Source organism: Cnephaeus nilssonii (assembly GCF_951640355.1).
Source record: "Cnephaeus nilssonii genome assembly, chromosome: 5".
Taxonomy (NCBI): domain Eukaryota; kingdom Metazoa; phylum Chordata; class Mammalia; order Chiroptera; family Vespertilionidae; genus Cnephaeus; species Cnephaeus nilssonii.
Window position 1 is genome coordinate 13,924,540 of NC_137076.1, and position 21,697 is coordinate 13,946,236.

General features: G+C 50.8%; 1 protein-coding gene across 1 annotated transcript; it reads left to right on the plus strand.

The window, feature by feature from the left end:
• Positions 1 to 13,429: 13,429 nt before the first annotated feature.
• On the plus strand, positions 13,430 to 17,219 carry NKX2-6 (NK2 homeobox 6; the record flags this gene model as incomplete). The annotated part of the gene is made up of 2 exons (XM_079772980.1): positions 13,430 to 13,682; positions 16,588 to 17,219. The coding sequence occupies 2 exons, from the start codon at positions 13,430 to 13,432 to the stop codon at positions 17,217 to 17,219; spliced, it is 885 nt and encodes a 294-aa protein (XP_079629106.1).
• Positions 17,220 to 21,697: the final 4,478 nt, after the last annotated feature.

Genomic DNA, 21,697 nt, shown 5'->3' on the forward strand with positions numbered 1-21,697 from the left:
CCTTAGTTCATCCATCACAACTGGCCTCTCTCTCTCTCTCTCTCTCTCTCTCTCTCTCTCTCTCTCTCTCTCTCTTTCACACACACACACACACACACACACACACACACACACACACCAGCTCTGGGACCCCAGTCTCTGAGACAGCAGGCTCAGGTCTTAGCCAGCAGGGGTGGCCGTCACTCCACCCCTCTGCCCAATGGCCCCGCCAAAGTCACCACCGATTCTGTTTTTAGGTCCCAGGAATGACCTGCCAGTAGCGTTTTTCATCGTTTTGTTCCCGCCTGCTTTACCCACTTCCTTCACTTGGTTTCCAGGTTTTCCTGTTTTTCCTCTCTGAGGCCTCCTTTATGGTTCCTTCTCTTCCTCCACCCTTCTTTTCCTCTAAGGTTTTAGTTTAAAATTTTTCAAATTTACAGAAAAATGGAAAGAACAGTACAGTGAGTGCCTTCTTCAAATTATTCCACAAGCGATTCACCAGCTATTACCACATTTGTCCTCTTTCCATCTGTATTTCGTTGACCCATTTGAAAGTTCATCCTTCATGACGCTTCATCTCAAGCACTTCCAACAAAACCACTCTACTCTGATTACAGCTAAGAAAATTCAGATTAATTGTATTGTATCTTCTAATACCTACTCAAATTTAAATTTCCTCAATTGTTCCACAAATGTCTCTTATATCCCTTTTTTCATCTAGTATTCAATCCAAGTTTGTGAAATATATTTAATGACAATATCTCTTTTGTTTCTTTTGCTGTGGAACAGCCCCGCACATTTTTTAAAGTGACAGTGACTTTTTTGCAGCATCCAGACCATTTGGTTTGTGAATGTTTCCTGTTCTGAATCCCTGACCTCTTAACCTTTGGGCTGCTTGAGAATTTGCTTTTGGACTTCTTCTCTATTTACATCCATGACCTCACTGATCTCACCCAGGATTGTGACTTTATTTTTTTTATATATATTTTATTGATTTTTTTTTAAGGGAGAGGGATAGAGGGTTAGAAACATCGATGAGAGAGAAATATCAATCAGCTGCCGCCTGCACACCTCCCACTGGGGATGTGCCTGCAACCAAGGTACATGCCCTTGACTGGAATCGAACCCGGGACCTTTCAGTCTGCAGGCCGACGCTCTATCCACTGAGCCAAACTGGTTAGGGCCCAGAATTGTGACTTTAAATAGCATATTTAAATATAGCTCTCAAATGCATAGTCTCAGCCTAGGCCTGTCTCCTAAAGTCTGGACTCCAACTGCTTACTGGAGATCTCATAGACGTCTCATATTTTGTAATTGAATTCCTGGTCTTCTCCTTAAAACGTGCTCTGCCTATAGACTTCCCCTTTTCAATTGATGGAAACTCCAAATTTCAATTTGTCTAACCCAAAAAAACTTAGAATCATTCTTGATGCCTCACTCGCTGTATCTTACCTCCACTCCACACCCAACTGCCTGGAAATCCTGTTTGCTCAATCTTCAGATTACGTTCAGAATCGGGCCTCTTGTCACCACCTCCTTTGCTTCCAACCTGGGTCATCATTTGTTGTCTAGATTATTGCAACAGCCTCCTAACAAGTCTCTCTCTCTCCACCTCTGCTCTGCAGCAACCTGTTCTGAACACAGAAATCAGGAAGTTCTTATAAACCCAAGCCACACTCATTACACCTCTACTCAAAACCTTCCGATGTTCTCCGTAACCCTCAAAAATAAAAGCCAGAGCCCTAACTTGTTTGGCTCAGTGGATAGAGCGTTGGCCTGTGGACTGAAGGGTCCCAGGTTCGATTCCGGTCAAGGGCATGTACCTTGGTTGCAGGCACATCCCCAGTAGGAGGTGTGCAGGAGGCAGCTGATAGATGTTTCTAACTCTCTGTCCCTCTCCCTTCCTCTCTGTAAAAAAATCAATAAAATATATTTTTAAAAAAGTAAGAGCCAGAGTCTTTCCCTCACCTACCAAGCCCCCTTACTTTTCTGATCTCATCTCCTACTGCTCCTCTTCCCCTTCTCTCCTCTTCACTCCAACCCATCTGTTCTTCCTTAACACACTGATTCGCAAACATGCCAAGCATGATCCTGTCCTAAGGCCTTTGTCCTACCTCTCCGTCCCTTCCCTTGGGTCATTGCTCAAGTGCCATCTTTTCAAAGAGGCCTATTCTAACCCTGCTTAGAATTGCAGCCTGAGCATGTGCCCATGTGCACACAAACATATCTCTGATCCCCTTTATTTGTTTGTTTTCTTAACATCTATTTATTTTGTTCATATCATATATCATCTTCTAACATGTTAGATAATTTACCTATGTGTTATATGTAGTGTTTATTTTCTCTATCCCTCACCTGAGGGCAGGAATCAAGTGACCTGAAGGAGCCATGAAGACATCTGGAAGAAGAAAATAGTGGTCTGGGTAATAAATTGTATAAGTTCATAAGAAAAGTCCACATAAGCACAGTGCCTGGTCATCACTGAGTATTGGCTGTTATTAATATTCAGTCCACCCCTTCATTCAAGGTGGAGAAGTAAGGCTAAGCATTTTAATGAATGGTTTATTATTAAACCAGATATATTTATGAAAGGCTTCTTGGAAGGGGCACTGGATACAGGGATAAATGCCAATGGCTGTTACCTCACAGACACCTAATCAGGCCTAGTGGATCCAGGGAGGAGTCTGGCTCTCCCAGGCTGAGCAGAAGCCCTGGTCCCTGGCGTCTAGCCATGTGCTCTCCGCCACATTGTTCAGTTTCTCTGGGTCTGTCTGTAAAAATCAAAGGAGGTGTTTGATGAAAATAATGCCTCGAGTTTGGTAAATTAATGGTCAAACATTAGCTTTTGATGCAGCGACTCTCCTGGGAATTGGACAGAAAAATAACAATTACTGTTAGAATTGGCAACTTCATCCCTAACCGGTTTGGCTCAGTGGATAGAGCGTCAGCCTGGGGATTCAAGGGTCCCAGGTTTGATTCCGGTCAAGGGCATGTACCTTGGTTGTGGAGTTGATCAATGTTTCTAACTCTCTATCCCTCTCCCTTCCTCTCTGTAAAAAATCAATAAAATATATATTTTTAAAAAAGAATTGGCAACTTCGTCCTCTGCATTAAGTTAGTTTGACACTCTCTCTGCTTTATAACAAGCACAATTTTAGCACCTCCTTTCCTGTCTCAGTTCCAAAACCCCCAGAAGATCAAAAGGAAATGCAAGGTAAAACTTTTCAAATTTGTATATTTAAATAGTCTTCCTGACTAATCAAAGTCAAACATTTTCTATCCTTTTTATAATCCCCTATTCTCCAATCTCTCCAGATTTCCAGGATTTGAGGAAGGAGGATGGATATATTACCAGCTTTTCTTGAGATAAATCTCTCACCCATCCTCCAGTCTACCCCAAACAAGCCTATGGCTACAGATCCACTTCAGCCCTGCTCCGAGCAGGCAGGGCAGACTACAGCATCCAGGCCCTAGAGGGAAACCCAAATGACAGCTGAGGCTGGAGGAGCCCTGAGAAAAAAGCTGGATGATGGGGCTCATGGGTACAGTGGGAGCCTTCTGGGCACATTCTCCTGTGTACAGTGGACTTGCTCAAAACAGGAGACCTTCCCTGGGCTGGCTTTCAAATGAGCCGTCCTAGTCTCTAATGCATCTGCCCAGCGTCAGACTGTCTGGGAAGAGGTGGAAGGGGGAAATGCACTTGGTTATCAGTATAATTTATCTACGTGGCACCAAATATCAACACGCCGGCTGTGCCTGTGTGCTCTATCTTTGTCCAGGCGGCTGCCCCTTCGCAGCCACATATATGGAGAGTGCCCACTGGGGAGAGGGTAATGGACTGTGCTCCGGAGGCTCCCAGGCCCTGGGCTCTCCACCGGCACACCAGCCCACACGCCCTTCCCCCCCCCCTGTGTTTTGAGGGAAGCATCCGCAAGTTCCCTGCGGTGGGAGGGGAGAGATCTCAAAAGAGTCCCCCCTATCTTTAGCATCTAACCAGAGTTAAAGGTCATGGCAACCTGTGACTATATACAGATTAAATTGCTTATATGCAAGGCACCCACCAGGCATGGTGGCCCCACAAACATCTAGGACGCGGTTGGGTTGTTGCCTCAGAGGAGACTGACTATGCATTCCTTAGACTCAATAGTTTTGCCTCAAGGCAAAAGCTTCTGAAGGATGGTGCGGTGTGGCACCCCCTTCACACTTCCATTCAGGCAAGAGCCCGGGAATCTGCTTCTGATGGTATTTAACGAACAAGCTCACTTTACAATTATTTCCTGCTAGTCTAGCCCTCATCCACCACACCTTAGCAGGTATCCAGTTTTCCTGAAGGATATGTTTGTCTTTTTAAAATTAAACTCACAAAGCACAACTCATTTATCTGTATTGTACAAAAAAATTAACTAGAAGAGCAATTTCAGAAGGTGAGGGTGACTCTAGCAGGCAATAGAAGGACCACGTGGATGGTGCGTTCTGGAACAATCACTGGGCAACTTACAATTACGATAAAGAAATGAAAAGGGTTTTTAAGTTAAGGTTTTGTTTTTCTTGTAGAGAGTTTCCATGTGGAATGTTTCCATCTTGGACACTCACACACATAGACGAGTTAAGAGGCCGTCCTATATTTTTGTCTGTGCTCGTGGAGGTGTTGACATCTTTCGGTTTGCAGGAAATAACGGTACGATAGTACAACATCATGTAGGGCGACTTGCAGGTTGGTGACCTCTTAAGGAAGGAGCAAGGCAGAGCCCTGTCATTGCCCTTCCCCAGGCAAATGGCTATAAACAAGTCACCCGGCCACCTGTGCCTCAACATCTGATCCCTGAAATCCAGATAATGACGGCGGTCCTACTTATCTCAAAGGGACATCAATGAGATCATGGATGCCCGGGCTGAGCAAGACACCAGATACTAAAAACACCCCGGAAAGGGTCTGTCTGCCCCCCAAGGTCAGGCAGCGTGTGTGAAACTCCTCTGACGTGCTCAGCGATGACTTTGGGTGTAACAGGAGGGCTCAGCAAGGTCGCCCGCTACCCATTTATCAAAAGACCTGCACCGGGGCGCGCAGGTCTGGGGCGCCTCTGCCGCTCCTCAGCACCGGGCTTCACATCACCGGAACCACGGCCGAGGCGCGATGGCCCGCGGAGCGGCAAGGAAGCCTGGGTAGGGCCTGAACACACACGCACACACGCGCGCGCGCGCACACACACACACACACACACACACACACACACACACACGCACGCACACACGCACGCACACACGCTCGCGCACGCACACAGCCGCTGGGCCCAGAGTTTATTTGTCCTGGGTTGGGACGTGCCCCCGCGCGGCTGGTCGGCGGGGCGCTATCAGCGGCGCGCGGTGGGCACTGGAATGTTAATTGAGTGGAGCCGGGGGCGCCGCGGAGATAAGCGTCTCCATCTCGGAGCAGCGCCCCGGCCACCCCGCCTGCGGCCCCAGTCACCGCCCACGTCCCCAGACACAACAGCCCCACCGTCTCCGGCCGGTGACCGTCTTCTTCACTCTGGACCTGCGGCGTGTGCACAGGGGGCAACCTGTGGGAACCCCGCGCTGCACCAGAGCGCCCGCCCGCCCGCCCGCCCGCGAGTCCAGTCCCCCCAGCCCCGCCGGCAGGACGAAACCAAGCCGTCTCCTCCACGAAAGCCAGAGAGGGGGTTGTGGGGAAATGACGGTGAGAGGTGGAAACCCTGGCTGATTTTTAAACAATAAAAGGAATCTCTTCGCCCGCTCCACTCTCCTCCTATGAACCCCGAAATTTGTGCACTGCTTTTCAAGGGTTCACAGAGCGCGCCTCTGACAGGGACCGCAGGCAGATGGTTGCAATGGCCCCCCGACAGTGACTTGGGGTGGGGGGGAAGAAAACATTAGATCCTCAGCTCACACCAGACATTCAAATACGCTCCTATTACATTTAAATGGAAACAACGAAACCATACAAGTGTCAGAAGAAAATATGGGTGAACTCCTCTTGAACCTCAGTGTGAAGAAAGGTTTTCTCACTATGACTCAAATCCAGGCAGTAAAAGAAAAGTTTAATACCTGTGACTACATTTAAAATTGCATAACAAAACAACAACAACAAAAACCAAACAGTGTAAGAGAAGTCAAGGACAAAGACAAACAGGAATAACGTATTTGCAACAGATAGCCAACAACACTGACAGATAGAAAACACTTAAAAATCTCACACCCGCCAGAATAGCTACCATCAATAAATCACCAAACAAGTGCGGGCGAGGATGTGGAGAAAAGGGAACCCTCGTGCACTGCTGGTGGGAATGCAGACTGGTGCAGCCACTGTGGAGAACAGTATGGAGTTTCCTCAGAAAACTAAAAATGGAACTCCCATTTGACCCAGTCATCCCACTTCTAGGAATATATCCCAAGAAACTAGAAACACCAATCAGAAAGGATATATGCACCCCTACGTTCATAGCAGCAAAATTCACCATAGCTAAGATTTGGAAACAGCCCACGTGCCCACCCATCAGTAGATGAGTGGATAAAGTTGTGGTACAATTTGCACAATGGAATATTACTCGGCTACTTAAAAAATGAAGGATTTCTTATTCTTTTCAACAGCATGGTTGGACCTGGAGATTATGCTAAGTGAAATAAGCCAGAGAAAGACAAATATCACATGATCTCACTTATATGTGGACTCTAATGAACAAAGTAAACTAACGAATAGGTCCAGAGGCATGAATGCATGAAACAGACTGACAAATCTCAGCGGGGGGTGGGGGGGGAACCAAAGAACTTATATGCATAGACGAGTATGCATAGCCCCCAGACACAGACACTAATGTGGTGAAAGCCTGGGGTGGGGCAGGGGCTGGGTGGAGGGGAGCAATAGGAGGGGAAACGGGGGATATCTGTAATACTGTCAGCAATAAAAAAATGATAGAAATGGGAGAAAGATACACTTTAAATGTATGTATATATTTATGTATTTTTATATTTGCATGCATGTTATACATGTATAGGGACATACATACTAGTACATATATGTATATATCTCTTGAACATATTAAAAAGATGTTCTATCTCGCTCATAATTAGAAAAATTCAAGTTAAAACAACACTGGCCCAACTGGCATGGCTCACTGGTTAGGCATCAACCTATGAACCAGGAGGTCAAGGTTCAATTCCTGTCAGGGCACAAGCCTAGGTTTCCGGCTCCATTGGGGGTGGGGGTGGGGTGGGAGGGAGCATGCAGGAGGCAGCCAGTCAATGGTTCTCTCTCATCATTGACGTTTCTATATCTCTCTCCTTCTCCCTTCCTCGCTGAAATCAATAAAAATATATTTTAAAAAAACAACAACACTGGGATACCATTTCGCATCTATCAGACTAGTGAAAATTAAAACGTACCATACATTTTGTTGACCAGGCTACTGCTGGGAGGCAGGTGTTCTACATTGCTGGTGAAATGCAGACCTGCAAGCCATTCTGGAGGGGAACTTGGCAATGCCTTAATAAATTATGATGCAGCTACTTTTGAACCATAAGCCCATTTCTAGGAATATGCTCTGAAGATACACTTTTAACAACACAAACACACACAGCAACGTCATTCATTACAGCGTTATCATTTGTAATTGCGAGATACTGGGAAAATGTTAAATGAAAAACAGAAAAGTGCAGAAGAGTATCTGCAAGAAGGAATGGGAGCTGGAGCAGCCCTTGTTTGGGGGGTAGGGCCTGTGACAGGGAGGGGGCCTTACCTGTGGGACCGCAGGTGTCCCTGCCTTGTGGTAGCAGAAAAAAGGACATGCCCGTCTCTTGAAGGGGATCATCACATCCACATCAGAGCTTTTGATGATGAAAATATCCTTATAAGTAAAAATGTCCTTCTTCATCAAGGAGGTGAAATTAGGCACATTAATGCCAGTCCACCAGCCAGTTAAAGGTGGGTTGGTGACATGCTACAATGTTCACCTGTCTTCTTCCCTACTGGACTGGACACTCCCAGCGAGTCCTGGAACATGTGCTACGTGTCTTGGTGTCCTGAGTGCCTTATATGTAGGGTGACCATACGTTTGGTTTGCCTGGAACAGTTGTGGTCTGTGCCTGACACCCCATCCAGTTAGTGTTTCTTTTTTTAATTAAATATCCAGGTTTAGCCCTGGCCGGTGTGTCTCAGTTGGTTGGACGGTTGTCCCATGCGCCAAAAGATGGCAGGTTTGATTTCCTATCAAGGCACACACCCAGGTTACAGATGTGGTCCCCCATGTGGGAGGAAGCCTACTGATGTTCCTCTCTCTCTCTAAATCAATAAAAAATTTTAAAATAAAATTAAAATATCCAGATTTAGATAATAGATTACATGACTAGGTTTCTCTAATGTAATGAGCACTCAGAAAATATCTACTGAATTAAATGGAATAATTTAAAAAATATTGAATAGTTTCAGTAAAATTTTAAATTGTATAGTGAATTTTTCTTAGAAACAAGGATGTTAAGAAAACCAAGTAAAGAATAGAAAGGAACCTAATAAAAGATGATTCCCAAGCAATTGCAGTCATTTTAGTCGTATTAGAGTCTCTAATGGAAAGGGCAGTGTGCTGAAAATGAGGAGCTAAATGTGACTCAAAACAGGTTCCGTACCCTATCTTTGTCTTGGTTTCCCTGTTTGTAAACTAGAAATAAAACTGCTTTACAGTTGTTTGGAGAATCAGTGAGCTAAGACATGAATGTACATTAAAAATAAAAGAGGAAACTATACATAAAATAGTCCAGTTTTTTCCCCAAACTCTTTCCAGTTATTTTTCAAATCTTCCTTTCACCTCTTGAGGGAATTAAAGTGGGAGCAGGGACAGGAGAGGGGAAGGAGGATGGCTTTGTGTCCACGGCACAGGATTATGGTAGAAAGAGAACCAGCATCTGTAATGAGAAAACCTGGATCTCCCACAGCAGTTTGGTAGCTGTATGCTTTTGAACCATAACATCCCTCTGTGTGCTTTATCTGTAAAATATAGGCAATTAAGATAAAAAAGAAAAACCATCATTTAAAAGAAATTGTTTTAAAGAAAAACCAGAAAATTCAATGAGTTGTTTTGAAAGGATTTATTTAAGACTCTAGTTATGCACTCTGTGGAAATAAGGGTCTGAAGAACTGTGCCAAGTCATAAATAGAGACTCCGTGTCTTGCGTTTACCATAGACATGGCATAGCTTACTCTAAGCAAATGACAGATGAGTAGAAAGTACATAGACATTCTGGCAACCGTGACATCCTGTTATAAAGCAGCAGCCACAAGGAGCAATCAGAAGCCTCATATCAATCCAAAAATCTTAATAAATGTCACAGCTTTATAACAACAAGAAAGAGTTGCTACCTTGTCATATGAGGAAGAAGGGGAAATAGGAAAACATACATGATCCGCTCATTTGTGCAAAAGCACAGAAGACTAAATCAATGAGATTGGGAGTGTGTGGGAACCAGGGGAGAGGCAATGGGACAGGAATAGAAAGGATGAAAGTAGAGTGGTCACTGCTTCGAGTCCATCTTCTTGCAAAATTCTGACTTTAGAATTATGTTAATGCTTTATGTACTCAACAAATAAACAAAGTGTTACAATATCTTTAAAAGGGTGTCAGCAAAACCGAAAGTGCCACCACCCCAGGTGAGCCAGATACCTCTGGACTAGCCCCTGAGACTATCCCCAGCCAAACAAGGCAGATTCATGTATCCAACAAACCCATCCTGGACACCTAGGAGGCGCTGGCTACTAGCCGGGCCCTCGGGACACAGCTCTGACAACAGACCCAGAGTCCCCAGCTAGTCTAATGAGACCCTGCACTCAAGTTACAGACCTCAGAGACCGTGGGTTTCCTGCAGGTTCCCAGGACCCCAGTGCCTGTTGTGTATGCGGTTTTAAAGGAGAAATCTTTAAGTTTTAGGAGAGCCTGAAAGAAATGGGGGAGGGAGGACCTCTGTTAGCCACAGATGGGAAGAGTGTCAAAAAATATGGTGCGCAAATTCCATCTGATTGTGCAAGTATCACGCCCGCACGGGAATGATTTAAAATCTGTCTCCTGCGCAGGAAGGGGTAAGAGAAAAGGGCGGAGGCCCCCCCCCCCCCCTTCCTCCTGCTCAGGCCCTGCAAACACTGTTTGGGGACCTGGCACTGGGTGAGCGTGTGGTTGTGTGAGCAGAGGGGAGTGCAGCAGCCCCATCGCCATCTCATTTTAAGAACGGAGGTGAGGACACCTCCACTCAGGAACAAGAAATCACACACACACACACACACACACACACACACACACACACACACACCTGCCACCACACAGTCTGGGCTGCGCCAAGTCCTGCCTGAGAACCCGGGACTCCCAGCTTTTCTGCTGGAACGCCCAGCCTCGCTTCTCTCAGGCTCCTCCTGGGCACCTGAGCTCCGGCCAGTCGCGAGGGCTCACCTCACAGCCGCGGGGCAGTCCCCAGTGTGGCCGCGATGGACTCGGAGGAGGCCAGCTCAGCGGCTTGGGTCCCACTCTCCGGCGAGCCGCTCTCAGTGCGCCCTTGCGCTGAAAGGGGAGGAAATGTGTGTATTGGGGGTGCGGGGCGGGGAGCAGGGAGGAGGACTCCAGGAGGGCCAGTCCTAGGCTGAGGAAAGCGCCAGGAAACCAGACCCCAGTGCAGCTTCGGGATGCCAGTTTGCGTGGCCTCCCTTCCTGTGGGGTTGGGCGAGCGGAAATTGAGCACCTCTCTCCAGGTGTGCCCCCCCCCCCGCCCCCGTGCCCCAGGGCCTGAGCCCGGACCGCCCTTTGCCTAACGGAGATCCGCGTTTGCATCGCTTGCGAAGGGTTAGAAAGTCGTTTTCGTCCAAAATCTCATTTGATCTTTGCAGCAAGGCAGGGCCGGGGACCTGGGAGCAGGATTTGAACTTAGGGCTTCTGATGCCAAGTCTCCCCCAAGGTGTCCTTCCTTCTGTGACTTCACAGAGCGCTACAGAATTCCACTATAGAGTGGGGCGATGGCTTTGTTCCAGCTTACTGTTTGAATCTGGGGTCGCCCAGAGCCCCAGCGTGGAAGGTGAGGAGCAAGCTGAGCGACTGGTGCGCAAAGGCCGAGCGCCTGCTCGCCTGTTCGTGGTCCCCACGTGGAAAGGCCCTGAGTTCGCATTCTCTCCCCGTGGGGGGGGGGGGTTGTTGTAAATATCCACCTACCAGACCTTTGCCTGAAACTGGTAGGAGGAGGAGGAGGAGGAGGAGGAGGAGATTTTTTTTTTTTGGAAGTCCTGGGATGTCTTTTGAGCATTAAAACATTTGATTAGTTAATGTTTGTTTTACATATTTACATATTTATCCCGAGGAAATAATCCAGAATGTTGACAAGGATGAAATCACAAAGACACTCCCTGAGTCTTACAGTGTCAAAAATATATATATAGTGGATATAGTGTAACAGTATAGAACAGTCTATTATGGTTCATCCATACATGGACTACTAATTGCCCTTTTAAGATATATTTATAAAAACTCTAATAAAATTCTGGACACGCTTATGCTGTACATTTAAAATTTACAAACTCACATGTACGCATACATGCAAAAACATAGAGAAGAAGTGCACTAAAACGTTAACTCTGGACGGACCATTGTTTTTTTTCCAACTTTTCCTTATTTTCCAAAGTGTGCGTAACTTTTATCATCAGAAACAAATTAAATAAATCTATGGGTCATTGCAAGATGTCGACATCTCTGAAGACAAAACGATGACCCTTCCAGAAAAAAAGAAAAGGAGGGGTACTGTTTGGGCAAAACCAGAGTGAGGGCCACCCTGACCTTGCTGAGCTGGACAGCCTCAGGAGTCCCTTAACCTCTCTGAGCGCGATTCCTCGATGGAAAAAGCAAAAAAGAAGCTGGAACTCGGGAAATAGCTTTGATGTAAAGATTAAATGACACGGTGTACAAGAAATCATTACTTGGCTAAACCATCCAATTCGCCGAGATTTTATGTAAAATTTTTTGCACCCACCAGCCTGGGCAGGTGAGCCCAGTTTATCTGCATTTCAGTCAGTCATAACACCCATTCTTGCATTTGCCTCAAAAGGTTTATTTAAAAAAACATTTGATCTAAAATCCCCAAAAGAACCCTAGTGAGATCTCATTTTGATTTTAAAATATTTTTAAACGACTTAGATTGTGCTAAGACTGCTGCCTCCGGGTCCCGTTGTCTTCACTGCACCATGGAGCGTCAGAAATTACAGCAGGACACTACTTGATGGTTTCATACAGTTATCACAACCATCCTCTGATGGGCACACTGTTACCTCCAGTTTTAATTAGTCAAAGCTTAGAGAGACATACTTTGCCCAAAGCCCACAATTCATACATCCAGAGTAAGGCTAGACTAGTTGGCTCCACCTTGGCTGTGATAACCACTGCACCACACGGCCTCCTTTTTCCGGGCACTGCTGTGTCCCGGGAGCATTTCTGAAGAGCTAACGCTCATCAAAACTCCCCAACCCTGGAGGGCGCCGCGTTCACATTCACCCGCGCACCAAGGCAATCAATTTTAGGGAGAATAAGGGGGGGTGGGGACGTGGAGGTCTAGGTGAGTCCCACCTTCGAGCGGGCCCGGGGCTATTACCTCTCCTCCTCCCCACCCACTGGCCGAGCCTGCTCAGGGCCTGGGGATCCCCCAAAAAGCTTCCTTGCCCTTTCTTCGCTCCGGGGTTGACAAGTTCCACCTGTGAAGTGGCGGATCCGGCTCTAAGCGAGGCGTTTCCACCTCGGTCTAGGCCACGGTGGTCAAGACTCGCTCCCCCCCCTCCCCCCCGTCCAACCTCTGCTCCCCGGAAGGAGCCCCCGCCGCCGGCACCGCCTGGCGCCCACGGAGACTCCCGAGGGTACCTCCATCCGCGGTGCCCAGCGGTCCCCACCCGAGTTCCTCTGCCACGGGAGTGGGGAGTTAAGCTATTGCCAGGCCGGAAGGACCAGCTCGGGTTGCAAAGCAAGGGCTCCATCCCCCATCCCTGCGCGTCCTCTAGGAAAATCCCCGCGGACCCCGGGTTGACCTCCGAAGTTCGCGCCGGTACCGTATTTACCGAGATTCGGGCGTCGCGCAGCACCATCTCTCCCGCTCTCCTGGCTTCTGAGAAGCATCAATAGGAACGGAGCCTTCCCAGAAAGCGGCCGGGCCTGCAGAGGCATTAGCAGGGCGCGGGAGGACGGCGCGCGGGGAGGACGGTGCTGCTGGGTTAGCACGTGGTTTCCACAGGAACCAATGGGGGTGGGCAGGCTCGTCACTCAGCCCTGGTCACCGGCCATAGGGATGGCCCTGACGAAGGCGCAGTCCGGGACGCCAGGCGTCCGCCCCAGACCCGGGGTCTGCGGCGCCAGCAGCCACCAGGCGGGAAGCTCGGGGCGCTGCATTCCGCGGGGGCCGGGGACGCGCAGGCCCCTCTCCTTCCGCCTCCGGGATGCTGCAGAACCCCGTCACCTCCACGCCCTTCTCGGTGGACGACATCCTGAGGCTAGAGCGAGAGCAGATTGGCCTCGCGGCCTTGCAACTTCGGGGGGCACGGGGGAGCCCGGAAAGCTCTCAGTATCTGCGACCGGTCCCAGACCCGCGAGGGTCGGAGGGTCCCAACCCCGGAGAGAGGTGGCAGGACGGGTCGGAGCCTCCTGGGGATCCCAGTGAGCGGGTCACGGAAATGGACGTGGAACGGGTGGGTGAGTACACCCTCGGGGCTTGACACTTAACGGGGAGATCAGGAGGGTAGGGATGGGCCATTATCAGCTGGCGCGTGCGAGGACACGCATCTCCCGGTCTCCCCAGGGCCGAGGGCCTACCTTCTTCCCCTTCACCTAAGAGTCCAAAAGGCAGGCCCTGAGCCGCGGGGCCGCCCCCTCCCCGATCCCCAGTGTGCTCCACCTCCCCTAAGGGAAATAAGGTCCTGAATCCTAGGGGTTTGCTGTTTCCACAGCGAGTCCTCATATTCGTATTCCCGCAAACACCCCACCCCACTCGCAGCCACAGTCCCGGGGACGCCAGCTTCTCTCTCTTCCACGGAAACCGCTCCACCGTCTCGGCTGTGCTGCGTCCCCTCTCGCTTTCCCTGCCGCCCGAGCCTCTCCACCCGAACCCATCTGCCCAGGAGTAGCCAGCAGAGCCTGGGGGAGCGTGGGGAGAGGAAACTGGCAGCTGTGGGGTCCGGCCCAGGCCGGCCCTCTCTAGGGGCTTGCTGAGAGGCCGGATTAGCCCAGCCAACCCTTGGCCCGGTTCCTCCACTCCAAAGTGAGAGGGGTGGCGGCCAAACCAGGTCTGAGTCCCGGGGCGTGAGGGGTCCTGCAGGGTTTGGTGGGAGCCCTGCGGGTCTGCGGGGTCTGGGAGCGCGGTAAGGGGAAGGGCAGCTTGGGTTTGAGCTGCTTCAAGGAGCCGCTCTGCGGAGTCTCCGCGCGGTTTCGGCTCCCGCTCTCCGGTCTCCGAAGGCGCAACTGGTGCGCGGACAGGAGGCCCAGACCCAGTGTCCAGCGGCAGGAAGCGCAGAGGCGGGCGGGAAGCTGTGTTGCGCTGACTCCTGTCACGCGGGAGTCTTGTGCCGGAGGCGCCACATTCCGAGGGATGAAAACGCCACCTTCCCTCCCGTCCAACCTCCCCGCCTGGGGCCGCAGCCTCCATGCAGGTCTGGGGGCTCTGAGAGGCGCCTCGCAGGTCGGTCTCCTCTGCCCGGCAGTGCCACGGCCTCTCCGTTCCAGGCGCAAACGGGCCACGTAAATACAGAGACCAGCTCGGAGTTATTCATCCACTTGCAGGCTGGTTTTTCACCGACTCCAGAGCCTGGAGAACATTACACTTCGCTCTGTTCGAGAAGAAGCCGGGGGTTTTCTGCAGCGGACTCCAAACACGGAATTCCCTCCGCGCTGCTGGGCCCGCTAGCCGTGCGCCCCGGCTCCAGGGAGAAAGGGCCACACTCCTCGGACCTCCGCGCTCCCCGCACAGCCCCGGCACCCGCAGCGCGCTCCTAGCTCCCCGCAGGGAAAGGACCTTCCTGGTGGCCTGGGCGCGCCCCATCCATCCCCAGCTGACCCACCTCGCTTCCAGGGACGCAGGGCACAGGGCGAGAGAGGTTTCGGACCGGGACCCGAAGGACAAGGGGCGCTGGCACACCCGGGGTGCCGTGCAACCCCTCGGCCTGCGTGGTCAGTAACTTTCCAATGGGGTCCTGTTTGTTTCAGTCGCTGAAGGTCAGTTGTTACTTTTTGATTTGGTAACAAAACAAACCAATTGTGTTTTGTTTGTTTTTCTCTTGGCGAGGAGAGATGTCCTCGGTTTCTCTGAGCACAGGCTTCTCTGCAGGAAGTTTTTATTTCTGCAAATTTCGAGTCCCCAGCAGCCCGCCCGCCGGAGACGGGCCAGCTCGGTTGGTTGGGGATTCGGAGTCCAGTTCCAACCCGCACCAGGTCTGAGGAGGCAGGCCCTGTTCCCTGCTCCCGGAGCTTGCCTCTCCTCTATGTTCCTGGTTTACCGCCGGTCTGAGTTTCCACGAAAACTCTCGGTTTCCTCTCTACCCACCTTCCCTTCCGTAAAATCAGCGCTTAAGCCCAGACAGCGGAGAGATGGGCAGAAGGGCAGGGAGGCTGCGTCCAGGCGGCTGGAGGCCACGCTGGGACTTAGCCCGGTTTTAACCCGCTCCGTTGGCGCCCACTCCGTGTGCCCAGCCTAGGGCGCTGCCCAGGAGGGAGAAGAAGCGGGGCAAAGCCACCCACTTGCCGCAGAACCTACAGGAGGAAGAGGCCGCTTAAAAAAAAAAAAAGTCAGATGTGGATCTCAACTTTACACATACCTCGAAGAGAACCTGTTTCTCAGCCAAGAGTCGAGTCAGAAAATACGTTGTTTTATTTTATTTTTTTGATTTGGATTACGGAACCTTGCCTCCAAGGAACAAGAGGATGGTCCCCAGTGCTGGTGGAGCACTTGACCAAAATGATCAGGGTGTGTGCCAGGGCGGGCTGACGGTGGTGGGCACTGGAGGCTCCCAGTTCGGAGCAGGTTGGGTAACCAGACGAGAGGAGCCTCCGGCAGGCACGTCACCGAGTCTCTCTCGCCCCCCCCCCTCTCTCTTGACCCTCCCCATCCCCTTCCTCTCCCTTTCCACCTAGGCTTGTCCACAGTCAGTCTGCCTCTGATAAGTCCCTTCCTTATTCACTCTCGATTCTTGCAGCAAAATCTTCCTCAAACTCAACCACACTTTAGCATAGAAATCGCAGCAAGCCGCCTCTACCCCACCACCCCCCACCACCAAAATAAATAAATAAATAATAAAATTAAAAAAAACTTTCTAAAAGGAAAATGAAGCTATCTTAGACAGTCTACCTTTTGGGAAACGGCTGTACACCTGGGACCACAGATTGGCCCAGTTTGCATATGCTCCAGCAGGTGGGGGTGGGGGTGGGGGTGGGGGGAGGGGGTGAACCTTCAGACGGCCTCTGCCGGGAGTGAAGTGTCAGCAGAGAGGAGAGAAGGGGCTAGAACTACAGGCTGCCCAGGGAGAGGGGCGTCCCTCGCAAACCGTGCAAGCATTGCTGGCGTGAGCCTCGGGCTGGGCGCTGACGGTGTTCCTTCCTGTGCTTTTAGAGCCCGGCCTCGGCGCAGCCTCGCCCCTCCGCGGCGGGACCCGGGGACCAGAGCGCGGCGCCGGCAGCGGCAGCGGCAGCGACGGGGCGCGCGGTGCGGGCGCGGAGCAGCCGAGGGCGCGGCAGCGGCGGCGGCCGCGCGTGCTGTTCTCGCAGGCCCAGGTGCTGGCGCTGGAGCGGCGCTTCAAGCAGCAGCGGTACCTGTCGGCGCCCGAGCGCGAGCACCTGGCCAGCGCGCTGCAGCTCACGTCCACGCAGGTCAAGATCTGGTTCCAGAACCGGCGCTACAAGTGCAAGAGGCAGCGCCAGGACAAGTCCCTGGAGCTGGCGGGCCACCCCCTGGCGCCGCGCCGGGTCGCGGTGCCCGTGCTGGTGCGGGACGGCAAGCCCTGCCTGGGCCCCGGCGCGCCCGCCTTCCCGGCTCCCTACGGCGCCGCCGCCGCGCCCTATTCCTGCTACAGCGGCTACGCGGGCGCTCCCTACGTGGCGGGCTACGGCGGGGGCTACGCGGGCGCGCCCCCGGGCCCGGCACCGCCCGCGCCCCTGGCCAGCGTGGGCCTCGGCGGGGGTGGCCAGAGCAGCGGCGCGCAGGGCCCTCTGCCCGCCACGCTGCAGGGGGTCCCGGCCTGGTGAGGCGCCCTGGCTCCGGCACACCCACCGAGGCCGGGCGCTCCGTCCAGCTGTCCGCCGCCGAAGGGTCTCAGCCGAGAAGATGGGCCGCCGCACCGGAGGGAAGAGGCAAGCTGAATGGTGCTCCCCCCTACAGCGATCTCGGGGACTGTGACTCGCCCCTGGGAGCCTGGGGCTGAAGGCCCTGGGAGCGTTCTTCCCCCGCAGAGACAGACGGAACGAGGGCCTTGGTCAGCCGCCGGCGAGCAGCGCTGGCCGGAGGAGGAAAGCAAGGGTGGGAGGAAGTTTCGGGCGGCAGGGCCGAGCCAAGGAAGGTGTGGTGGGGTCTCAAACCTAGGGGGCTGGAAGGTTGTTTGTGTGCTGCAGCCTGGGCATTCGGAGGGCCTGGGTCCTCCAGTGAAGGGCGACGGGTAGGGGAAGAAGGAGAAAGAGTCGAGTGAGGGAAGGGGAGTGGGGAGCCAGCCAGGAAAAGGAGGATCCAGGGGATCAGGAAGAGAGGCTCGTGTAGGATTTAAGCCTCCCCACCTCCACCCCCAGCTGCGCTCCTAGAGACTCGGATTAATGCAGTGGAGCGCTCTTTTCTGGGGAGCATCTTCTGGCTCTTCCCTCCGTGTCAGTGCATTTCTCTCTTGTACACAGCTCAGCATCTTGAGGAAATCCACGAAATGTATTCGTGTTCGCGTGTGTGTAAGCCATTAGCATCTACCCACCTCTCGGTCACCTCTGAACAACTTCGAATTAAAGTAAAAATGAAACCGCCAAGTCCTGAGTCCTCGGTACCTACAGACTCCCTGGGGACCAAACCGGAGTTGGCCCTGGAGCCAGGTGCCCTGAGGTCCCCCCCCGCCCCCCCCCCCCCACCGCCTCTGCCTCTGCAGGTTTTCTTCCAGGGCAACAGGTTTCCAAGTTCCAATCCGGAAGGAGGCTCCCCTTGGCCTTGAGTCCTAACAGGAGGGGTGGGGAGCCTGAACTTTAGGTGAAAGTCTGACTCCCCGGACCCACCCCTGTCTGAAGTCATGCAAACTGAAGACTAAAAACAAGCTAAATGTATTCATGGGGACATTTGTCTTTGGCAGGCACTCGTACGGAAAGCAGGGTTTTTAAAAATAACATATTTAGCCAATGAAAACTCTGGTTCTTCATCCCCTGGACCACTAACTTGTCAAAAGTTAAAGTGTGTTATTTAATAAATTCTAATGTTTAATTAAAATTCAACGGCCCTGCATTTTCTCATTTCTGAATGTGCCTGGTTGTTTTTACTGACCTGGGAAAGAGAGACCGCTGGGTCCCTTGTAAAGGATACCTATTTTACAGAGCGTACATCTCTTAAAGTTTATATGTTTAAGCTAAACAACACGAATAATTGTTTATATATTTTTTCTTACCATTTCCTTACATTTTTTCTCCTTTTTCACTTTCTCTCTTTTCAAGATTACATTTTTCCAAGATTCTAAAAATGCTGCATACAGTATGAAGTCTGAAAAAAATCTTATGTTGCCCTTTAGGTAAGGCCCTTACCCTAGAAATGCAGGTCATGGATCCTACTTGGCACAGAGTAGGACATTAATACATGCATTCCCTCCACCCGCCCACCCTTTCTCTCATAGTTAAGGAACCCAGAAGCGGTGACCAGACCTGTGGTCGTGTGACCAGGCCTCCAACCTCCCTCCACCACCATTGCCCACAGGGAAAAGCAGGGAGGAGGAGCCATGGCTGTGCTCAGGGCTGTGAGTGATGGAGAAAGAGGCTTAGTCCAGTCATCAGTAACTCAGTCATCACTGAACATTTCTGCTAGGGACACAAGCGAAAACAAGATTTGGCTGCCGCCCTTAAGGAATCTATTATCTAATTGGATACCAGAGACTGACAGGAGAAAGGTATCTAAAAATACTAGGTGGTACATGCTGCCTGTCAAATAGGACAGACAATAAGCTCTCTAGAAAGAAAGAAAACCTGGCGGGAGCTGGGGTGCTTAGAGGGCGGGAAGAGGGGTAAGCCTGGCGATTAGGGTGGGAACGGCACCATTTCCTAGAGGAGTTCTGGGAAAGGTCTAGGACTTAGGGATGGAGAAAAGTTTTTTTTTTTTTTCAAAAAAAAATATATATATACACATTTAAATATATTTTATTGATTTTTCACAGAGAGGAAGGGAGAGGGATAGAGAGCTAGAAACATCGAGATGAGAGAGAAACACCGACCAGCTGCCTCCTGCACAGCCCCCACTGGGGATGTGCCCACAACCAAGGTACATGCCCTTGACCGGAATCGAACCTGGGACCCTTGAGTTCGCAGGCCGACACTCTATCCACTGAGCCAAACCGGTTTCGGCTTTAAAATATATTTTTATTGATTTCAGAGAGGAAGGAGAGGGAGAGAGAGAGATAGAAACATCAATGATGAGAGAGAACCACTGACCAGCTGCCTCCTGCACGCCCCCGCCCCCCCACTGGGGGTTGAGCCTGCAAACCGGGCATGTGCCCTTGCCCAGAATCGAACCCGGGACTCTTCAGTCCACAGGCACACACTCTATCCACTGAACCAAACAGGCTAGGGCTAAATGGGCATATGCTGAAGCCAGAGTGTATTTTATTGTAATTTGAATACAACTCAAGGAATAGCTCTTAGGAATTTGGGAACTTAGTTGACTGAAGAGAATGGGTGAGGCTGGAGGGGTTGTTGGTTTCATATATATATATATATATATATATATATCAAGCTCATGATCCCTTTAAATGTTCCATTGGCCTGCGACATTGTCTGTTTCTCTCTCCAGATTACTGCAGCATCCATATTTGATGGTCTAAACCAGTGGTCGGCAAACTCATTAGTCAACAGAACCAAATATCAACAGTACAACGATTGACATTTCTTTAGAGAGCCGAAAACCGACTTCTGCGCGTGGGCCACGAAGTTTCAATCGCACTGTACGTGCGCGCCCGCACGCGGTATTTTGTGGAAGAGCCACACTCAAGGGGCCAAAGAGCCGCATGTGGCTCGCGAGCCGCGGTTTGCCGGCCACTGGTCTAAACAAAACAAAAACAAATAAACCTATACCAAGCCTTGCCCATGTGCACTCCGTGTGGATTTTTCTTGAGGGAAGTTTGAGATTCGCAGGACAAAGGGAAAGAAAAGAGAAGGAGCGCTCTCTTCTTCCCTTCTCCCCCCCTTCTGCCTGTCAGGATCACTTTGAAATGCATTCCCTCTCCCCACTCTCAAGCCCACCCCCAGCTGCCCATCTTCCGTCCTGTAATCTCTCCTTTGCACTGAAAGCTGCCCCTTTTTGTGTGTGTCTCATCGACCACAGCTTATCCGAGGCACGGCTTTCACCAGGCTCTGTAAGCCATCAGCCTCTTATCTGCATCGTTCAGTCCCATCACTCCAGTCACCTCTTAATGTTCACAAGTTCCCCAAATGGGAAGTAATTGACCTCTAAACAAAACAAAAAAAGCTCTCAGGGAGATAGCAGAGGTTCCTTTTCTGACCGTCCCAGGGCTCGGGGTCTCACCTAGGCCAGGTGGATAAGTCAATAAAATTGCAGACTTCTTGGCTCCCTGTCCTTCCTCCACCCCCCACCCCCATCCCCCAGCCCCTTCAAGCCAGCCTCATCTCGATACCATCTGCAATTCAGATGGAGCACAAGCCCCGCTCTGGGTTTCTGACGTGCCAGAGATTTCTGGTATTTATTTTTTTGTAATTTTATCATCATAATGATGTAACGTTGGGGGGACACACTTAAATCTTTTAAAATTCCATTTGAAACGTGTTTACAGTTCTGAGTTTACACCAGCTCTTTATCATATCAGCCCAGTAGCTTGCCCCTTTTCCTTTTTACAAAACAAGGGAACTCCCAGGCAGAAATGCTGTGTCCCGGCCTATCACCTTCCCTTAAAGAGGCCTCTTCAGAGAGATGGAAGGTGGTGAAGGAATACTGAGTTAGGAGCCTTGGACCTCATTCTAGCCCAGGTTCCACTAGTGATACACTATGTGACCTTGAGCAAGACTTGTAACCTCTCTGGGTTTCATTCTTGACTTACAAAATTGAGGAGGTAGATCTCTAAGCTATTACTCTAATTTTTTAAGAATATGTTTTTATTGATTTCAGAGAGAAGAAGAGAGAGGGAAAGAGAAATAGAAACATCAATGATGAGAGAGAATAATTGATCAACTGCCTCCCTCATGCCTCCCACTGGGGATTGAGCCCACAACCCGGGCACCTGCCTTGACCGGACTCCAACCCTGACCTCCTGGTTTATAGATTGATGCACAACCACTGAGCCACACTGGCCAGGTTATTATTCTAATTTTTTGCTGACTCCCTGTTGATTTCAGATGCCTTTATTTTTTAAAAATTGTAAAATAGATTATATATCCACAGGACTACATTAAACGTATGTAAGGTTTAAAGTATAATGGTAAAGTGAACATAGCTGTAACCCCCTCTCAAGGCCAGATACAGGGGTGCAGCCTCCAGCAGCCCCCTC